The 20029-nt window shown below is 52.4% G+C and overlaps 2 protein-coding genes across 4 annotated transcripts; one reads left to right on the top strand and one right to left on the bottom strand.

Moving 5' to 3' along the window:
* Positions 1–152: 152 nt before the first annotated feature.
* On the top strand, positions 153–1338 carry MRPL43 (mitochondrial ribosomal protein L43). Its single transcript, XM_054581378.1, has 3 exons — positions 153–329; positions 421–527; positions 641–1338. The coding sequence occupies exons 1-3, from the start codon at positions 199–201 to the stop codon at positions 880–882; spliced, it is 480 nt and encodes a 159-aa protein (XP_054437353.1). The 5' UTR covers positions 153–198; the 3' UTR covers positions 883–1338.
* A 1778-nt stretch (positions 1339–3116) lies between these two features.
* SEMA4G (semaphorin 4G) lies at positions 3117–14733 on the bottom strand. Of its 3 annotated transcripts, XM_054581374.1 has the most exons (16): positions 14320–14483; positions 13788–13962; positions 11298–11767; positions 11046–11194; positions 10700–10762; positions 8504–8602; positions 8299–8392; positions 8047–8160; positions 7678–7847; positions 7427–7596; positions 6990–7134; positions 6604–6826; positions 6094–6209; positions 5777–5952; positions 5529–5590; positions 3117–4168 (listed from the first exon to the last, which is right to left on the bottom strand). In XM_054581374.1, the coding sequence occupies exons 3-16, from the start codon at positions 11419–11421 to the stop codon at positions 3339–3341; spliced, it is 2535 nt and encodes an 844-aa protein (XP_054437349.1). In that variant the 5' UTR covers positions 11422–11767; positions 13788–13962; positions 14320–14483; the 3' UTR covers positions 3117–3338. The 3 variants fall into 3 exon arrangements, with proteins under 3 accessions (XP_054437349.1, XP_054437348.1, XP_054437350.1); XM_054581373.1 differs by lacking the exons at positions 13788–13962; positions 14320–14483 and adding an exon at positions 14648–14733; XM_054581375.1 differs by lacking the exon at positions 13788–13962.
* Between the last annotated feature and the right edge of the window lie 5296 nt (positions 14734–20029).

Below are 20029 nucleotides of genomic sequence, written 5' to 3'. Positions count from 1 at the left end.
CTCCAACCCTGGCCCCGTGCCACCACTCCTGTCTCAGTCCTTTCGTTCGCAGCACAGCGTGAATTCCTCGCACGCGCCACTCAACAAGACCTCGGAATTAAAACTCCCCCGGGCGCAGTGTCCCCGGAACCGGAAGCCTGCGTGTTAGTCCCGCCCCATCGCCTCGGCGGCCGGGGAGCTGGATTGGGGGCTGGAACCATGACGGCGCGCGGGACCCCGAGTCGCTTCCTGACCAGTGTCCTCCACAACGGGCTGGGTCGCTACGTGCAGCAGCTGCAGCGTCTTAGCTTCAGCCTCAGCCGCGACGCGCCCTCGTCCCGCGGTGCCAGGTGAGCCGGTGAAGGGCGCGCGGGGGTGCGACTCCGGGCAGAGGTCGCCCGGGTCAGGGGTCACGGTGCTCACCCTTCTCGGGTTCCTCAGGGAGTTCGTGGAACAGGAGGTGGCCAACTTCGCCCGTCGGAACCCAGGTGTCGTAATATACGTGAACCCGCGGCCGTGCTGTGTGCCCAGAGTCGTGGCCGAATACCGTGAGTGGGGCCGGGCGGGGGCGGGAGGGCGGCCTGAGGGGGCGGGGCTCTCGGCCCGCGTCCACTGACGTCTGACCGCCTGCTTCTTACTGCCCCCACCTCTCTCCTGCCAGTTAACGGGGCTGTGCGCGAGGAGAGCATCCACTGCAAGTCGGTCGAGGAGATCACGAGGCTGGTGCAGAAGCTGGCGAACCAGTCGGGCTTGGACGTGATCCGCATCCGCAAGCCCTTCCACACGGACAGCCCGAGCATACAGGGCCAGTGGCACCCCTTCACCAACAAACCGACAACGTGCGGTGGGCTGCGCCCCCGAGAGGTCCAGGATTCTGCCCCAGCCCAGGTGCAAGCGCAGTAAAGAGTTGCTCCAACTCCGTTCCCAGTGAAGGTGGTTCCTCCTTTTTTGGTTTGGGGGATTCCAAGCCCAGGCTGACCGATGGGGCCCACGAAAGGGAAAGCTGTTGCCAAAGCTGTTGTTTGGGATAAAGAAGAGCTGCCTCTATTTGGTGCCCACTGTGAGGGGCGGTGACTTGGTGTCTCTTAATTCTTATCCAGGCGATGTTATTGAAACCCGAGTCTTCAAGGATCTTACTGGGTTCTCGTTTGTGAAATCAAAATTGATAATAGCACCTTCAGATCACAGTTAGGAATTTTAAGGCTGGTTTCTGAAGAACCCCTGATGTCCTGTTTCTGAAACCAGTGAGTTAGAGAGCCAGCACCTTCTACTCTGCTGTGAACCTGGTATCAGGCTAGGCTGTATGAATGTTTGTGTACAAATTAGAAAACTGAGGTTAATAAACTTGTCCATGGTCACACTTGAGTTCTTACTTCAAAATGTGTTCATATTTTACATATAACCCCATTTTTCATTATTATAAAACCAGAACAGGACATATAATAACCCTTCAGAATGCTTCATATCAAAGGCTGACAGAGGTCTTGTCTGTCAATGCTTCATATATGCTTGCATATAAATGCTTTATATCACCATGTAATTCAGGTGAGACCCTTGGAGAAACTGATTCTCAGGCTAGCTGATAAATGAGCAGCATCTTCTAGGGGTTTAGCTAGAAAAGGGGGGAGGGGATGGTGAGTGAAGGAGCCAGGAGGTAAAAACCTAGAAACCTTTGTATGAATTCTTGAACCATTGTACTTTTGTCATGCCCTTGTCGTCATAATCATTGAATAGTGAGAGCCTTAACAAAGGCCTATGTACCTGCCCAGGGCAGCAAGGATGGAAGCTGAGGATCCCAGTTTCCTCTGCATATGGTTTTATGTGGATCAGGACCAACCCTGCAGCACCTTTCCCATAGGCTCAGAAGCCTGTCCCCTGGTGATCACGGGGAGGCCAGTTTAGACCAAGCAGATTACTCATAGCCATGGGGAAAAGAGGGTATTTATTAACCAACAGGGTGGAGGAGCTGAGCCCAGGCTCCCCACTGTCAAGTGCCCATTCCGCCCACCTGGGTGGTGAGTGGGGGCATTCCTAAAGTAGTGTAGCCATCTCACAATAAATACATTCATTGTGGGGTAGAGTGGGAGAGGATGGGCGAAGGGCAGTAAAAATCCGTGGGATTCCACGTTCTCAGCTACAAAAATAACAGTCATCCTCACCCAAGGGAATGAGGGAGCTCAGTCAGGATTTGATTGTCCCATTTGGGCCTGGAGACTTCAGAGGCCCCTGGACCCTGAAAGTGCCCCGGTGAGGTAGGACAGGGGTGGGAGCCAATCATCCAAACTCCCAGCCTCTGCCCTTTGCATAGTTCCAAGAACGGGCTCATGTGCCAGGTGAGATATCAGATCTTTCCTTCTGCTCTGGTGTAGGGGTAGCAAATGCTTGGTCCCCAAAAGGAAGGCTGGCTCATTGAGTGCAGTGTGCGTCACCCGTCCTAGGGAAGTGTCTGCAAGGACAGCTGAACTGGAGAGGGCTCTCTCTGAAATGTCCATGGACCAGACCTGATAGGTCCAAGGCAGCAAGAGGAGGCTCATAAGGTGCACGTGAGTGGAAATGTGAGCATGTGTATGTGAGGGACGTGCCTAGAACTCTGTCTCTCTCTTGAGAGTGACCAAGGAGATGCGGGTGCTGACACATAAGGGCTTCACGTTGAGGGAGAAGAGGGAATGATGCAGTCTTACCTCCCCACGCCGGTCTGTTCCCAAGTTCTTGACAAAGAGGTCACCATAGGGGGCTGGGACTAGGGGAGAGGACTAAATAGGATGGGATGTGGCAATTGAAAGTGTACCCAAAGTCCAGAAGAAGGGATGTAACAAGAAGGCAGCAGAAGAGGGGGTGGGGGGCCTGCAGCCCAGCTGATAGACATTCTTCCATGTGGGCATGTGAATGTACGCAGGGCTCAGGTGGCTCTTTTGGCTGACAGAGGTCTTGTCTGGTATCAGGACCATCCAACACATAGGGCCATGCAGAGGATGGTGACATTGAGGCCATCTGGACCTGCAAGCCCTGCCTGGGAGAAAGAGGAAGGGTTTGAGCAGATGAATGGGGAAGGAGGATAGGGTCCTCTCCTCCCAAGTGATTAGGTTAAAAGAATAGGAACTGGGGCTGGGGCTTAAGAACCTGAGGGAGCACCTACCTCAGAGGAGAACGAGTTGGCCTGGGCTGCTCACAGATGGGTCTGTGGAGATTAAGGAGGGGACTTGGGCTGGACCTGACTCTGGCTAGCCCTATAGGGACATCAAAAGTTGGAAGGGCCTGGAGTTGGGGGTGGTGAAGGTGGGTGGCTGTATTGGGAGGCAGCGGCCCAGCCTGGGGCAGACAGGCTGGCTTGGAAGAGCATTTGTCCTGGGAGGCTGAGCTCAGACAGAGCTCTCATCCAGGTGCTCTACGAGCTGCGTGTGCTTCCTCTTCTCCAGGATGCGGCTGAGCTCCTCCGCGAAGGAGCAGGGCCCTGCGGGTACTCCATTGTTGCTCTGCCTCAGGAGCACATAGCTGTTGCCATTCATCCTACGCAGACGGCTGGGCAGCGCCACCAGCCCATTGGTCAGCTCAGCCGGTGGCAGTGGGGGTGGTGGAGGAGGTGGGGCTGGGGCTCCTTCCCCGGGGATGATCTGGAGACAGCCGCCTTCCAGGCCCCCAGCCCCCTCCCCATCGTCACCCTCATCTTCCTCTCCAGGACACTGGCCTGAGACTGTCTGCAGCTGCACAGCAGAGCCCCCTGCCCTGCCGGCCCGACCCAGCGAGTATTTCCGTCGGTGCCCTCGTCTTCCTCCCCGAAGACAGGCCACATAGAGGAGGGAGGACGCCAGGATGAGGCAGAGGCCACCGAGTGCAGCGATGGCTAGCACATAGAGGAGCCTGACATCAGGTGCCAGCTGTGCCCCGGGCATGGCAGGGGCTTTTGGAGCCGGGGCATGGGTGGCTGGCCGCACTGTGAGGCTGTAGGAGGTCAGCAGGGTGCGAAGGCCATTCTCCTCAGCATAGCAGCCATAGTGGCCACTGTGCTCAGGCTGTGTGTCTGTCACCAGCAGCCCATCCACACCCACACGGTAGCCACCCTGCCCATCGCTCAGGCCCAGGCTCCCATTGAGCAGCCACAAGGCCCGGGCCAGGTTGGATGGCTGGTCACAGGGCAGGAGGACATCATCCCCCCGGAGCACAGAGCGGGTCTTCATTGGTGGTGGTGGCCCTGGAGGAAGTAGGGGACAGGAAGAGCAGTCAATGCCTGCCAATCCCAGTGAAGGCATTGGAGATGGCAAGTCAGATGGCTCACTGCTATGTCCGCAGCACCAGTCACAGAATCTGGAATCACGGTGACAACTGTCCAAGCTCTCTGCACTTAATGCTCCCACAGAAGGTTCACATTGGCCCTTCCCTGTGGTTGCAATTCCTGCCATCTGCCATTGATGCCTAATCTCTACCTCCAGCACAGACTTCTCTCCTGAGAGTCAGACTTGAATATCTTCCACATGATGGGCATCAACATGAGGTCTCTTGGACATGTTCCAGGAACTAAGGCCAAAGCCTCCCTCCCACAACAGGTCTTTTCCTTGACATGTCATCACCAGCCACTGAGGTCCTTAAGTCAGAAACCTGGGAGTCTCCCTTGCCTCTCACTCCTCCTCACCTCTGTAGGTAACCCTCCCCAAGATTCTGCTTCTGGAATATATCTCAGAGCTGTTCATTTCTCCCCTGCCCCGACTGCCGGTCCACTCTGGTCCCCATCTAACCCATTCTCCATGCAGCAGTGGGTGACCTTTAAAAAAACACTCAGCTGATCATGCCACTCCCCTGCCTTAGCATGGTCCCCGCCCACTTCTCCAGCCTCTTTTCTTGTTGCTCAAACAGACCAAGCTTGCTCTGCCTGCTGTTCCCTCTGTTTGGGTGTCATCCCTCTCCCTATGGCCCTCGCTTGCCTGGGTAACTTGCGGTGAGAGAGCCTAGCAGTGATCAACAGCACCAACTCCACTTCAGACTGCTGCGGGCAGGTTCGAATTCTGACCCGGCCACTTAACCGCTGATTAACTTTAGGCAGTTTACTTATCCTCCGTGTGCCTCAGAGAGGTTGTCCCTCATGGGGATGATGATAATGGCATCTCTGTCATAGGAATGCTGTGAGTTTTTGATCAGAGCCTGGCACACAGTAAGTACTCAGTACATATTAGCTATGATTATTAACTTTTGCTCTTCAGATATTAGCGCGGTCATCTGATCTTCCTTGGGGAAGTACCCATTATCCTTCAAACCCTTGTCATTGTTGTAACTATTTCTTTTGTAACAAAACCCAATGGAAATAATTATAGTTAATTGTGTGATCATGTAATTGCCAACCCCACTCCCACCACTTGGCTGTAAGCTTTGGAAGTGAGCCTGTTCCCTCATTTATAATTCTTTTGGGCAACAAATGTTTGTTGAGCACTTACTTTGTGTGCTCTGAAAGCACACATACATAGCCAGTCAGATACATATATATGCATACAAATGACAGTAAGTGGTAAAGAGGACAGGCTCTACAGCTAGGCCCACACACATCCATGAATGTCACTTACCTGTGTCCCTGTTGCTCTCACAGCCTCGGTTTCCTCTCTCTATGTCCTGTATCAGTGCCATCCTAGAGAGAGAAGATCAGGGCTCATGAACAAGGGAGACTGGGCTTCAGTTTCCCCAGTGGAAGGGCCAGTAGGGCTGTTACCAACAACTGGCTCCCCCTCCCCCTGCAGCTGGCAGGCCTTCCTCCTCAGGTTCTGAGTCCCTGCGCCTGTGGGACCCTCACCCTCCCACCCCCACCATTTCCTACCTGCTACTCTGGGACCTGTTCACTGCGGTGATGGCGTCCACGCAGGCATGGGTGCTGCGGTCCCAGCCACAGTAAGGGTCCCGGGCCAGGATGCAGTCATAGCAGGAGCGGTAGCGAGAGCAGCTGGACAGTGGTAGCTGGAGGACTCCACTAGAAGCCCCCACATAGAGGCTATGCTGGGAGCCAGAGAGGACTGCTGGTCAGCAATAACACCACTCCCACTTAGAAGACACACAGCCCATGGCCAACCTCCCCAATCCCTTCCCCTTATTCTGGCAAGGCCATATGGAGGGTCATGGCTCAGGCATCAGCATTACCTGCATCGGAGAGATGACCAGATTCTCCACAGACTGGGGCTCCTTGAATACTTGTGTCTCTTCAATAATGTGCATTCCAGAGCCCAGGACCACGGCCTTGTGGATCCAGCCATCAGCTAGTATGAAAAGGGCAGAGGGTCAGATCTCAGCAATGGTGTCTGCTCTTGGCCTAATGGGACCAGCTTGGGAGTCATGCGGTCAGGGATAAGGTACATTCAGTAGCAGTGGGCCCTCAGGACACTGGGAACTCTGGACTCTTCGTAGCAGGAATTATTGAGTTCAGAAGCATTAGTGATCGGGGTCAAATGTCATTGTGGTTGGTGATAGGAGTCAGCAGTCACCAAGAGCCAGCGCTCACTGGGGGCCAATAGTGAGTGTTCATTGAAGAATCAACATCAGTGGTCACCAGGGTTTTGTGACCAAGGGACATCAAGGGGGCTAGAGGTCAACAAGGGATCAAAGGATAGGCCCAGTAGTCACCAGAAGGTTCAGGTTAGGGGTCAGAAGCACCTGTGCCCAGAAAAAGCAGGTCATAGGTGGGTCCAGCAGGCGTGGGAACAGGCGTCCCTGCGAGGTGTGTGTAGCGCACGCTGCGCTTGAGCAGCAGGGGCCGTCCACGTGTGGGCACCACAGGCCGAGCCATCAGTGGGTGCAACTTCACAAAGTCCAGGACCAGCGATGGCAAGTCCTGGGATGAGTTGTAGCCTCGGCTGCGCAATGAATCTGTGATACACTGGGGTGGGGGACAGGAGTGGTGAACCTCAGGATTCCCCATAAGATCCTACTGCTCTCCCAGGGGTTCTGTCCTTATGCCTGTCCTCCCCGCAAGGCCAGGCCCTCCTGTCCCTCCTAGCGGTCCTGTCTACCGAGCACTGATCCCAAGCCTGGGCACTCACTGAGCCAGGCCGGGGCTCTGGGACTCCACCCTCGTAGCGGCCCCAGCGCCGGGCACCATCCTGGTATTCCATGTAGGGGCCTGCAAAGACAGCTTGCACCTCGGTCAGGTCATAGCGGCAGATGGCTGAGGCCTCCAGGGTCTTCCTGGGGATAATACATAGGGGAGAGGGCTGAGTCACACTGGGTGGAGCCTGCCCACCTGCCACCTGCCCAGCCTGGAGCCCACTGTTACCCTGGTCAATCCCAGCTCTAGGGCCACAGGGGTGCCTGAGGGTCAGTAGGCCACTGTGGCCTCTGGCCCCGGGCTGGCTGGATATGCTTGAAACTCTCTGCAGCCAGCCCCCCCCACAGTGGACCCTGTCTCATCCTCACTGACCTCTGCTGCAGCCCCTATGCTGTCCCCGGTTTATTGCCTCCCCACTGTCCCTGCACTGACCACTGTGTGGTCAGCGTGAAGGCCGCATAGAAGTGGGTGCGGGTTGAGGTGTCAACATCCAGGCTGCAGACACCACGTAGTGTCTCATACTGTGGAATGTGGCAGATGAGACGCGCCTTTAAGAAGGAGGTCCACTTCTTCTGCAGAATCTTCTTCCCTCCCAGGTCCCCCTGGAGAGGTAGGGGCATGGGTCAGGGGCCAGGGCCGCACTTCAGCCTCTCCACCCGTGCCCCGCCCTCAGTCCTAGTTACCTTGCATACACGGGCCACGCGGGCCACGCGGTGGCTGCTGCGGCTCTGAGCAAAGTTGCCAGAGCCCTCCTCAGTGGCACGCTCCGTGAAGAAGTAGTAAACCTTGTCATCGTCCCCCACTGCACTGGCCTTGCTCTCCCGCACCAGGACGGAGAACACAAACTCAGCATCTGTGAGCCAGGCAGTTCAGGTGGCTTCTGAGACAGGCTGGGTGTCTCTCCCCCTGACCCCTACCCCTCACTCAACAATACACAGGAATAGGTAGCCTCACCTGGGGCTGTGGGGATGGGATGGTCAACTGTCCAAGCAAATAAAGATGAAGAAACAGTCCCCTGCGCCCCCCACCATCCTGTGCCTCATCCTCCTAACCATTGAGCCAGTGCATGGGCGCCTCCTCAGTCCTCAGGGAGTGTGGGTGGCGGCTCCGGCGGATGTCAGGGATGCTCCGGAATTCATACCGTGTGGCCGTGTAGAGGCCCCCATCTGGAGCAGGGACATGCCCGGCGTGAGACATTTCACACACGACAAGGCACATAACACACACGGTGGCAAGTTCTGGCAATGACATCCATGTCCCTCAAACAGCATTCTTGTGAGGAGAAGGGAGAAGGGCACGCTCACCAATGATAAGGCCTGTGAAGCCACGGGCTGGGTCATAAGGACACTTCTCCTTCCCCTCCTCAAAACTGCTTGGCAAGGTGAAGGCCTCAGCATCCTGGGGGAATGAGAATTCAGAAGTCAGTGGTTCCAAGGACAGGCAGGAGCCCAAGGTCAGACCAGTCTGGGGTCAGGGACCAGTGATCAGGGCTGGGGCAGGCATACTCACAATGGCTGCACAGAGGGGCTGGAAGGCGTGAGTCCCACATGCGTAGAGGTGGGTGGCATTGAGCCTCTGTAGGAATCGCACGTGGTTGAAGCACTCCGTCTGTGGGATAGACGGGGGAGGGCTGTGAGCCCCGGGCCTCATTAGAGGCCTCTTCCATTAGCCCCGCTTGGTAGCCTGGCTCTTATTCCCACTCACAGGAAAACAGTTCTTTCCAAGATCCCAGTGGGCCTTCTCACTGCCCAGAACGTAGAACACTCCCTGGTACTCACTGTCCTTTGGCTTCCCTGTGGCATGACTGCTCTCCTCATGTCCTGGATTCCATGGTACACTCTGCCAGCTTCTCCTGCATCTCCTGCACCCTCAGTTCAGGTGCTCGCAGGCTCTTACCACCCTACGACGCTTCTCTCACATCTTCCCACCACTGTCCCCCAACCCTGGAGCTCCCACACCCTTTTTGGGGTAACACTACCTAATCTATCCTCAGGCTCCAGCCCTCTCTCCACCCAATATCCCAGACACATCAAACTCACCTTGTCAGAAAGCAAACTATTCCCTAACCTGATGTTCCCTCCTAAACCTGTTCATCTAGTCTTTCCCTTCTCTCTTCCTCTGTGCGTCCTACTCAGCCCAGAAACCAGGAGTCATCGTTGTTGCTTCCCATTCCCTCGCCCCCACATTCAGTCCTGCTTCCTGATTAAATGTCTTGTTGTCCTGAATATCTCTTGACTTGGTCCGCTTCCCCTCCACTGCCCCGACCCTAGTCCAAATCATTACCACCATCGCCTCTTCCCCAAACCACTGCAGCGACCCCCTGACAGCTCTCCCAAACCTCAGCCACTCTCTATAAAAAACGACTTATTTATTCAGTGAATGAGGAATACATGTACCCAGTGTACAATTCAAAAGGTACAAAAGGATATGGTGTAAACAGAGTATCCTTTTTATCCCTGTTGCCTTCAAAGGAGACAGCTGTTAGCATTGTCTGGAGTTTCCTTCCAGAGATAGACTACCAATCTGCACTCTCTTGCAACCCACTTTCTAAGGCATATTTTAAAAAATGTAAACCAGATCATGTCACTGCTATATTTAAAAACCCTTTGGCAGCTCACCAGAGTCCTGAACAAAGGGTCCAACATGCCCCGGGCCCTGCCCCTTACCCTGGCCGCATTCACGCTGCTCCAGCCACACGGGCTTTCCCTGCCCATCCAATGCATTAAGCTGCTGCCCTCTTCTTTGCCTCGTTACCGATTCCTCCTCCTGCCAGTTCCCAGGGTTTGGATCCATGCAGGCCTCTTTAGCCAAAGAAGGGTCCAGCCCATCCTGCTCCCTCCCTGGGTGCAGTGGTGGCATCCATCCCTCCTCTCCACCAGCCTGTTCAGACCTCCCTCCTCTGACCCATGCGATGCCCCCAACCCTGACTCACTGAATCAGAATCCATGGGCTGGTGGACCTTGGGAATGTGTTTTTAACATTTTTTAAAATTTTATTTATTTTTAGAGAGAGGGAAAGGGAGGGAGAAAGAGAGGGAGAGAAACATCGATGTGCAATCAATTGGTTGCCTCTTGCATGACCCCAACTGGGGTCCTGGCCCACGACCCAGGCATGTAGCCTGACTGGGAACTAAACTGGTGACCTTTTGGTTCCCAGGCTGGCACTCAATCCATTGATCCACGCCCCCCAGGGCGGGAATGTGTATTTTTAAACAGCTTTACAGAAGGATCTGTTACATAGCCAGACATGGGACCCTTGCAGACAGCGTTTCTTTAGCCAGAAAGAGCTGACGCTTCGCCAACACCCGTCCATGGAATACTGGGTACTTGAGCTAGTCCTGGACCAAAGCCTCATTTTTCTCATCTCTAAAATGGAGGATAGTACCATTGCACAGGGTTATTTTAGAATTAGGTGAGATAATAGCTAAATCAGCACTTACTAGAGATTAATTACTGTTATCATGATTGGTATTTGGGAGCCCAGAGGAAATTAAGATGCCATCATAGACCAAGCTAATAGGTCACCAGATGTTTGGATTAGAAGCGCTGTGCCTGGGGCTTGCCACTCGAGTAGCACTTACAATGTTTATTGTGGTATTGCTGCAACTGACTGGCTGATCACTACCTCTCCACCTGTGTTCCCAACCCTGACATCCACAACTGGGGAGGAGGAGGAAAGGAGCTGGGGACAGGGCAGGCCACATACCTGATTGTTTTTGCCTTTTTGATGACATTTGCTTTGCATCTCTGGGGAGGCCTCCCAGGAGATCTGGAGCGGGGAAAAGGGAAGAAAGGCTGATGTACTGGCCCCAAGACCCTTGCCTTCTCCCATTACCTGCGGGACCAGGTGATAGGACCTCAGGGAACTGTGAAAATTGGGGTGGGGTCAGTTTCAGGAGGAGCATTGGGTGTAAGGGAGATCTGGGCTGGGAAGGGCAGCACTGTCTGACCAGGGGGCTATGGAAGGGTGGCAGGGTTCCCAGGAAGTTGAGGTCCTGGGGAGCTGGGTGAAACGAGAGACCCTTTGGGTGGCCCAGGTCCCAGGGGCTGACCTCTTTGTGAGAACCATCTCCTATGTCGTGGGCATTGAGAGAGAACAGGGCGCCCCGGGCCCCCACCAGCAGCCTTGCTGAGGCTTCCTCCAGCAGCAGTGTTGAGTAGTTCTTGGCTGGGCCCTTGAAGTGCCGAGTCCCAGAAAGCTCTGGGGAGAGCAGGAGTTGTGAGCCCATTTCTGGAGCTGCCTCCCACCCCCAGCCCTGGCTCCTGCTGTCTTTTGAGGTGGGGCAAGGGGAGGTCAGTCTAACCTTCATAGGGGATAGTCATCCGAGGGGTGGCATCTAGTTCTCTGGAGGGTCTCCGTGGTGAGGGTCCGGGAACTGCAGTTGCTGTGAGGAAGCTCAGGAGGAGGGGCCAGAGCCTCCCCCACATCTTCTTGGGGAAGCCCAGACCAACAAGACCCCAAAGGGGAGCCAGGGCCAGAGTCAAGGGGATGATGGGAAGAATAGTCACAGGGGTCAAGGTCCAGGGAGGTCACTTGGAAGGTCAGGGGTCATGGGGCCAGGGAGGGTCCTGGAACTGGGGGGACATGGAACCATAGGCTTGCGTGGCCATTGAATCCCAGGTAAGAGGTCAGAGGATCACCTGCTGCCTGTCTGCTTCAAATACAAACTCCATGCTGAAAGGGAGTTGTGGGGTCATGGAGGGGTTGTAGGTCACTGATGGGGCTACCCTGCCTTGAAAGCAGGGCTAGTCCTGGTTCTCTGAGGTCTGGTTTCTGAAGGAAAAAAAAAAAAAAGGAAAAAAAGCCCTTTGATCTATGTGTGGGTGGAAGGTAAATGACATTATCCCCAGACTTCAGGGGGTACTGAAGGGAGGAGGCCAAGCATCCGCAGAACAGCCATGTCAGGATCGACTCAGTCATTCTGATGCAGGAAGTTGGGTGGAACTTGCCCTCTTTATAAAACCCTGGACTCCTCCCAACCTAAACCCAAGGCAATAACCCTTCTCTGACCAAGTTAGAAGCTTAGGTAGCCCTCTATCTTGGTGGAGCTTGGGTTCTCAGGGAGAACGCCTTCTCCTCCCAACAATGAGACCCCACTGGGCAGCAGCTGCCCTTGCTGCCTGCGGGGGTGCCTTATGCAGGAAGGCCTGGGCAGAGACATTTAATGGGCCTTTGTTTATTTTGCCCTGTTTTCCCTTTGTTTTTTCTTTTCCCTGGCCTGAGAGCTCCTTCTGGAATTTCTCTTTAATTAGACACTTCTTCTCAACATTCCTCTCTGAGGGGGTGCACATCTCTGCCCTCTCCATTTGAGTGCACCACTCCCTCTGACTAGGCATCTACACATGCCCCTACCTGCAAACAGGCACTCGCAAGCACAGGGGGGGCATCTGGCCCCCTGGCAGCATGAGTGTAGCATCTGTGCAAGAGGCTCTAATGTGCAAGTCCAGTTAACAGAGACATGAGCAACATGGAATGATGGGATCCCTGAGCTCTTGGTCACCTCTCCTGGTATATCTTGGAGACTATTCCCACATCTGGATGTTCCTTCAACCCAACCAGCTGGGAATGGTGTGGCGGGTAGGTGGCAGGCGTCCGAGCACTGTAACTGGCCTGATCTCTGAGGTGGCTCCCGAAGGCTTCCTCAGCTGGGCTAGGTGTGGAGAAAGGCTGACCCACCCATTCTCATTGGATGTTCACAGGCAGGGCCAAGAGGGGTCACTGGCCTCTCCCCACCCTTCCAAGTCAAAGATTAACTATGTGGCCTTGAAGAGAGGGGAGAGTGGGAGCTAGCCAGAGGGAGAACAGGAATTTAGAGCATTTATTCAAGAGGTAAAGTTCACCAGTGTAGTGGACAGAGCCCAGAGCGGGAGAATGCTGTATGAATAGAGGGAAGAGGGTCCCTGGCCCACAGAAAGGGCATCAGTTACTGGTTTGGGGGCTGGGGCAGCAGGAGGACCCAGGCAAACTGCCCATGCGCCGCCCCTCGCTGTGGAGGCACACCTGTTTACCTTTGGGTCCTCTTATTTGCTCAGTGCAGGAGGCGGGAGCCCTATGGCGAAGAGGAATGAGTCCCTAGGATTGGGCAGGATGAACACACCCCAGGTCAGAGGAACCACTCAGAGTATGGTACATGGCACACTCACACCGATTTACACAAGTCACATGTGTCCAGAGGAGGCTGATGTGTGTGCAAACAGGTGCACACACACATACATATGCACAGGAGGTCTGTGAACACGTGTACTCACAGGAGATTCATGCACACACACAGGGAGGTTTGTACATACATATATTCACACAAAGGGCCTACCACATGTGTTCCTATATATTCACATGTAAAGTTATATTCCTATGCCCATTCATTCAGCAGGTCACACAGCCTCAGAAGTTGACAAGGAGAGTTATAAACTCACACATGCATAGAAAGGATTGTAAACCTATTTGCAGGAGGGTCCTGCACATATACACATATATGGAGGGACATGCACACAAACTCATTGATACAGTGGGTCAGGCACTATTACGTTCACAAAAGGGTCAAGTACATGTGTGTTCGCAGCCCTCAAACACACAATTACATTTACGCAGAGACAAGCATATGTACATACAGGGGTCCAGTTCTAATGCAGACTTGGGGGCTGCCAGTGTCCATGAAGCGTAAGATAAAGAGCACAGCCCTCCCTCCCTCCCCAGTGTCCCAATTCTAAGGCCAGATTCCAAGTATGTGTTTCTGTGTGTGTGTGTGTGTGTGTGTGTGTGTGTGTGTGTGTGTGTGATGGGGGAAGCTTCTGACCTCAGATCCTCAAATGGAATGGGTGCATGGGTCAAGGCTGCTCTGCAGGAAAGGAAGGAAGCCTCTCGTTTTAGCAAAGGAAAGAGAATGGATAACTTGGCACTCCTCTGCTCCCTTGTATGCTGCAGTTCTAGTTATGGGAGTTGGGCCTGAGCTCTCAGCCCCCATTTAAAACCTGTTGGGAGAGAGGGCAAAGCTAAGGGGCAACCAGGCTTCAAGGTCTCCAGTCTACACCCCACACTCCACTCCTGGTTCCACAGTTTGGGTTCCTCCCCAGTGCCAGCTCCCTAGACTCTGATCACCTTCCCACTAGGCAGATCCTAGGGAGAGGGAACTGAGAAGGGGAAACCCATCCCCCCCAACAAGATCAATGTAGAATCAGCAGGCTCTCAACCTTCGATGTCCACCTGCTTAGTGTAGGAGGTATTTCCCTCCGCCCAGTATGATGGTGGTCTCTCCTGGCCTGTGAGCCCCTCCCCCGTACCTCCTTCCACCATCTCCTCCCGGGTTCTCTGCTTTCCTCGGGTCTAACCTCAGTTTCTACTGCTGCAGCTCGAGGACAAGCTCTCCTTCTATCCTGCCGGACGCCAGGAGACGTGACCCAGATCCTGGGGAACACTACTCGCCACGCGGCCCCGGTTCTGCGCGCTGATCCCCGACTCCAGGTTGGTGGGTCTGCGCCCAGCGCGGCCCGAGGCCTCACCCGCGCCCCTTTACATCCTTTATGAGGGACTGGGGGACTTGGCGGTGAAAAAGGCCTGGCCCAGCTAGGAGGGTGGAAAGGATGAGAAGAAGGCCTGGCCCGGCACCCGCACCCTGGCCGAAGCACCGCCACCGCCCGCACCCCCTGCCTCTCTCACCTTTGCGCTGGGATCCTGGGCCATAGAGACAGCGACGCACAGCTCTGGGCCCCAAAGCACCAGCTGCAGGATGAAGGGGCCCGCGGTCAGAGGCGGGGCGGGGGTGGAGGCGGAGCCGCGGGCGGGGCCTGGAAGGCGGGACAGGGAGGTGGGGCCGACAGGGTGGGGTGCAGAGAAGGGCGATGCTCTTTCTCCTTTGGCCCCCCCCACCCTACACAATAGAGAAGGTTTAAGGGCGATGGCGTCCCCCGCCCCCAAGGTCCCAGGCCCTGGTGTTGCCCCCTGGTGGTGGTTTCACTACACTGCGTGCCCTCAACGGCTCACAGCCCACCGTCTCTCCCTCTAGCCCTAGGATTCCTCCGACTTTACTCCTGCTAGAGACAAGCAAACCTGTCCTCTGGGGCCTTAAAATTCTCCCAAAGCCCGTGGGACTGAAAGCCTGTCCTCACTTCTTGAGCTTCTGGCACCTCTTTGTGCTCTCTGCATAGGGTGCGGAGAGCCACACTAGGGGGAGACCAAGTGCTGGGGCAGCTCTGAACACAGAACAGGGTCTTCTCAGCTCACGATCGCTGTCGCCTGGTCCTTCAGCCTGAGGCCTGGGTGGGTGAAGGGGGAGTCAGGTGTGAAGGGATGAAGTAACAGCTTAACCAGAAATGCACACAGAAAATTCTGGTTTTCTGGATAAATAAGCCACAACCATCTGTACATGTCCACTCAGCCAAATCTTAGACATAACTGGGGTACACATCCTGAGGGACTGGGTCATTCAGACACCTACCTCCCTTCCAGCTCACCTTGGACACGTTTCTTACTCCAGATCTTTCAGTGAACTCCTCCTAGGCAATAAAATATCCTGACCTTCCTAGGTTCAATCCCCTTATGCAGCAGCACTCTAGAAAGCATCCTCAGAATCAATTCCCCAACTCCTTTAACTGAGCTAGGATGGGCCTCCCATGCAAACTTTGGCTCTTCAGTTTCCCCTCCACTTGAGCCATGCTTCCTTCCCACAGCCTATTAAAGACCCCTCATACTCTGGGTTCTCTCCAGATCGTATAAATCTTTCGTCTTTTACTATTAAAGACCCTTCTAGGGTTTGGCTCAACCCTGAGCTCTAGACATGACCTGGCCTGATCCTCCCTCTCTCATCCATGACAGTAATGATATAGTCACAATAGCAGGACCAAAATGATGAAGGCCACACAGGTAACTCTTTCATGTGCTTAGGAATCTGTGCTCTGGAGAGACAGAGGATTGGGGAACAGGTAAATGAGCACTGGCCAGAGAGCAGGTGAACAGGATTCAAGAGGCTCTGTCATTTGAAGGGACCCAGAGAAAGACACGTCTTCCTTCTTTTTCTTAAGTCCCCAAAGCTCCGTTTGGCACGTCCTCACATACAATCTCGTAGTTTGGGCTGCCGTGTGTCACTAGACAGCAGGGCCCACATCACACTTCCACCTCCCCCAGCACTCTGCAAATAGGATGTGTGTATGTGGAGGGGGAGGTAGTTGGGGACAAATGCTTCAAGTGTACACACACATCTACAAAGACTGCCAGCTTTTTTTTTTTTTTTTTTATTGTATCTTCATTCCATATAAAATAAGGATTAACAACCTTATTTTATAGATGGGAAAACAGGCTCTAAGAGATTAAATAACTTGCCTTGAAATTCTTCTGGTTTACCGAGAGGACAAGCAGGACTGGGAAAGCCTGAGAAGAGGGGAGCAAAGTAAGCCTGAAGGGGTATGATCAGAGCAAAGGCAGAAATGCGTAGGTTTGTGTTGGGGAGTAGGCAAAGGGCATGAGGAAGGTGCATTTGATCTGATCAGACGGGAGTGTTCCTAGTAGGTAATAGGAGGGAAAGTCAGCCAGCGGTTTGGAAAAGACCACAGAAATTCTGAAAGAGCTGACAGAGGAAGGAAGTCCAAGCTGGGAAGACTGGGAAAGACATGGCTAAGAGAAATAAATCTGCAGTCCTTGTGGGAAAGTGGGCTGGGGGCCCCAGAAGACTGCTAGCCCTGTAGTACCAGACAGGAGAGAAATTAAACTGCAGGGGGCCCCAGTGGGCTAAGGGACGCAGCTTCTTGTGTTCTCACAGAACTCACAGTGGCGACTTTATATACCGCAGGTGGTGGCAAAGTAGGCCAAAGTGATTTGGTGGCAGGTTCGGCATCCCACTCACCTATTCTCTGCTGGGCTTGCCTTTCTCCTCTAAGGTGTTCTGATGGCAGACTCAGAACCTCACATATTTTCAAGTGAGCAAAATGTCTAAATCACAATGCTGAGTTCAAGCATTGCACTTGCTATAATAGAGTTGGGCAGTTACTTTAGTTCCTCTGATAACATAGATTCCAACCACAATGCATTTCTCTCTGCTATCCATCCATTTCAATCTCTGAACCTAACGAAATTATCAGATGTAATGGCAATTAATATAACTTTCTACTGGAAGCCCCTTTGATAACTCTTTGCAAATCAAGTTGATAAAATATGAATAAAGAGAAGATGGACATGGGAAGAGACCTGAAAACAAACCAAGAAATTAATCTTAACCTAGCCATGAATGTGTGTCCTGGGACACAAGGCAGGTCATTCTTTAAGCAAGTTGTTACTCATCCTAAGTCACTACCTTGGCTGTTTCACTAGGTGGTTGTGAGAGGATCCCATTTGAAAACCTTTTGGTGTACTTCATAAACAGAACACAAATGTAGGTTTTGTTTCTGCTAGGCTATTCTCCCCAACTCTTGTAGGAAAGTGGCTGAGGGCAGTGCTGGTTGATCTCAGCCATCTACACTCCAGTGTTTGGCTCCAAGCTTTGCACAGAACCGTTACTTGCTGTAGCAAAGATCCTGGGTGTAGAGGGTAGGTATGAACTGAAATTTGAGCAGAGGTTCCCTGAGGCAAAAGAACTCTGGCCTAGTCAAGCTGTCTTGCTTGCTGTTCACTGTGGCAGCAGTTGTTCCTGCTTGCCATCACCTCTGGTTTGCCCAGCACTCTCCCTTTAGGTAGTGTGATCTTTACTTTGGCCACATTACAGCTGAGCTGCTTCTTCAGTAGGGACTGTCACCAATGCAATAATGCTGTAGTCTCACTGTTCCACTGTGCCTCAGAAGCCTGTTTTGCCTGTTAAGTTTTCCTCCCTGCCAGTCGTCTTGGAGTCAGACCCAAAGCTGGGCCTTCCAGTTTGACCTCTCTTGACTCCAGCCTGGGAAATGGTTAGCAAGAAGGGAGTGTCAGGACATGTCCACAAATGCTGGAAAATCACCACCCACCACCCCTTTCTCAGCTTCAGCATGCTGGGTTTTGAAAAGTCACAAACTTGATTTTTACCAGCAGACAGCTGAACAGAGAGGTCTCTGGGGGCTGTGTGTGTCAGAAGGAATAAAACGCACAGAATTTTAAAAAAATATGGCTTGCTCAGATGTCAGGGAAGCCCAAGTGCCTTAAGATCAATTTTGAGATCTGGGAAGAGCCTCATCTTAGAGCTAAATAGTAATAGCTAGCATTTATTGAGTTCTTGCTATATGCCAGGGACTTAGCTAAACACTTCTCATATATTAGCTCACTTAGTCCTCACAAACCTCAGGTAGACACCGTTATTATTCCGTTTAACAGGTGAAGAAACTAAGACTCAGAAACTAAGTAACTTGCCAAGGAATAAACATTGGTGAATCTGGGACCTGAGGTCAAGATGAAGGGCAAAGTCAAGGCCCCTAACTTGTACAAAGCTGTGGTGCCTGCCTCCCAGTAAGTTCTTAGGTAATGCCTCTGCTTTTGCTTGGGCTGTCACACCCAGACCTCTCCACCCTACTGCAGGAGAAAAAATGCTCACAAGCTGTCTTTTTTTTCACTAGCATGTCAGAAGGAAGAAATACTGAGATGGTTCTGGAACCCGAGGCCTCTGGCAACCATGCCTAGCCCTCCTATGACCTCATAAGAATAAATGCTCCTGTGAGGAGGGGTCAACCTATGTCTCTCCGCACTGGCATATCCAGAGCTGTATCTGCCTGGCAGGTTGGAAGTGATCCTGAGCGTCTGCACTGTATGGCCTCTCCTAGACTGGAACAAGGGGGCCCGGGCAAAGGAATTCTTTTCCAGCCCTCTTTGCTCAGTAACAGAAAGTATTTTCACCTGGACAGCAGAAGGTACGATTCATGAGAACTATGTGTTGTTAACCACCGAATCCTAAAGGGTGCCTAGCAGGTAGCAGGGACTCAACAGTTGTTGAACATAATAGATGAGGTAATGTAAGAATGAGGTTACTGAATTCCTGGCTGCAAAGTATATAGCAAATAAATTATTTTAACTGCGTTATTTAAAAGTAAACTTGTCATGCATTAGCTCATTCAGCCCTCACAACTATGGCTGTTAAGTATTTCAGAGACAGGAGTCATCAAACTGAAAATCTGAGTGGAGAATCCAAGGTAAGATGAAAAAGAGGAGAAATTAGTTTAAAACACAGGGAATGGGGCAGGGGCAGAAACAGGACATTCCAGATACTTAACCACCCCCCACTCCCAAACAAATACTTCCAAACACATGTTCAAACTGAGAAAAAGCCATTTTAATAACACACACATACATTCATAGGACTTTAAACAAGATGTAGTATAAAATCCTTAAAAAAAAAAAGGAAAGAAAAAAAGATACCTGCCTCTACTTGTAAACTGCCTAAGAGCTTGGTGGATTAACTGACTGACAGGACTGCTCGGGGAAAAGAAACAGATAATGAGGTGCACCAACATTGCTAATGAGCAAGGAATAACCACAGGTCATGCTCTACATGCCCAGCCACCTGTACCCTTATGGCGCCTCCTGAGAGGCAAGTCAGGGCAGTCCTTCCCTCATTCTCAACTCAGTCACTTATAGGTCACCTCTTAAATTTTTACTTTATAAAATTTAAAAATTATTCTTGGTTTAAAGACTTCACACATTATTACTGGCCAGTCCCCACCAACTACACTTGTTTTGACAGAAACAAAAATGCAAATGTTCCAACTGAGCCTGGATGGCAACACACCATTCTCTATCTTTTATATCTGGGGAGATTTTTGTGAAGTCAAAAGCAAGCTATTACTTGTATCTCAAAACAAAAACAAAATGCCAACCTTCCAAAAGGTGACAAAGGCACCACTGCCATCAGGAGATAGACAGAAAATGTACAAATGCTGTTACTTTACTGCTACATAGATGCATTTTGTGCATGGAGCGCATCTTCACTTAACATGATATAACTAATAGAATTGTATTTTCAGATAACAAGAAAAGCAGTTTAGAAAAGGCAAACAGTTACACACAAAAGCATAAACACTTACAAGTATCCTAAATTTCAGCTTGCAATAAGGGTAATAAGTTTGACATACATATCCAGAAAATTAGACAAGG

This window comes from Pteronotus mesoamericanus, unplaced genomic scaffold (genome assembly GCF_021234165.1).
Source record: "Pteronotus mesoamericanus isolate MK-2021 breed Mesoamerican mustached bat unplaced genomic scaffold, CSHL_Meso_final contig_657, whole genome shotgun sequence".
In the NCBI taxonomy this organism is placed as follows: domain Eukaryota; kingdom Metazoa; phylum Chordata; class Mammalia; order Chiroptera; family Mormoopidae; genus Pteronotus; species Pteronotus mesoamericanus.
The sequence above is the reverse complement of the archived record's forward strand: the minus strand, read 5'-3'. Positions and strand labels throughout refer to the sequence as shown.

Excerpts from the sequence above, each read along its gene's own strand:
- MRPL43 (XM_054581378.1), top strand. The coding sequence starts at position 199 with ATGACGGCGCGCGGGACCCCGAGTCGCTTCCTGACCAGTGTCCTCCAC. Across the intron at positions 330-420 it reads CCCTCGTCCCGCGGTGCCAG|GGAGTTCGTGGAACAGGAGG; the intron begins GTGAGCCGGTGA and ends CGGGTTCCTCAG. Across the intron at positions 528-640 it reads CAGAGTCGTGGCCGAATACC|TTAACGGGGCTGTGCGCGAG; the intron begins GTGAGTGGGGCC and ends CTCTCCTGCCAG.
- SEMA4G (XM_054581373.1), bottom strand. The coding sequence starts at position 11,421 with ATGTGGGGGAGGCTCTGGCCCCTCCTCCTGAGCTTCCTCACAGCAACT. Across the intron at positions 8,161-8,298 it reads CTTCACAGGCCTTATCATTG|ATGGGGGCCTCTACACGGCC; the intron begins GTGAGCGTGCCC and ends TCCCTGCTCCAG. Across the intron at positions 5,591-5,776 it reads AACAGGTCCCAGAGTAGCAG|GATGGCACTGATACAGGACA; the intron begins GTAGGAAATGGT and ends TTCTCTCTCTAG.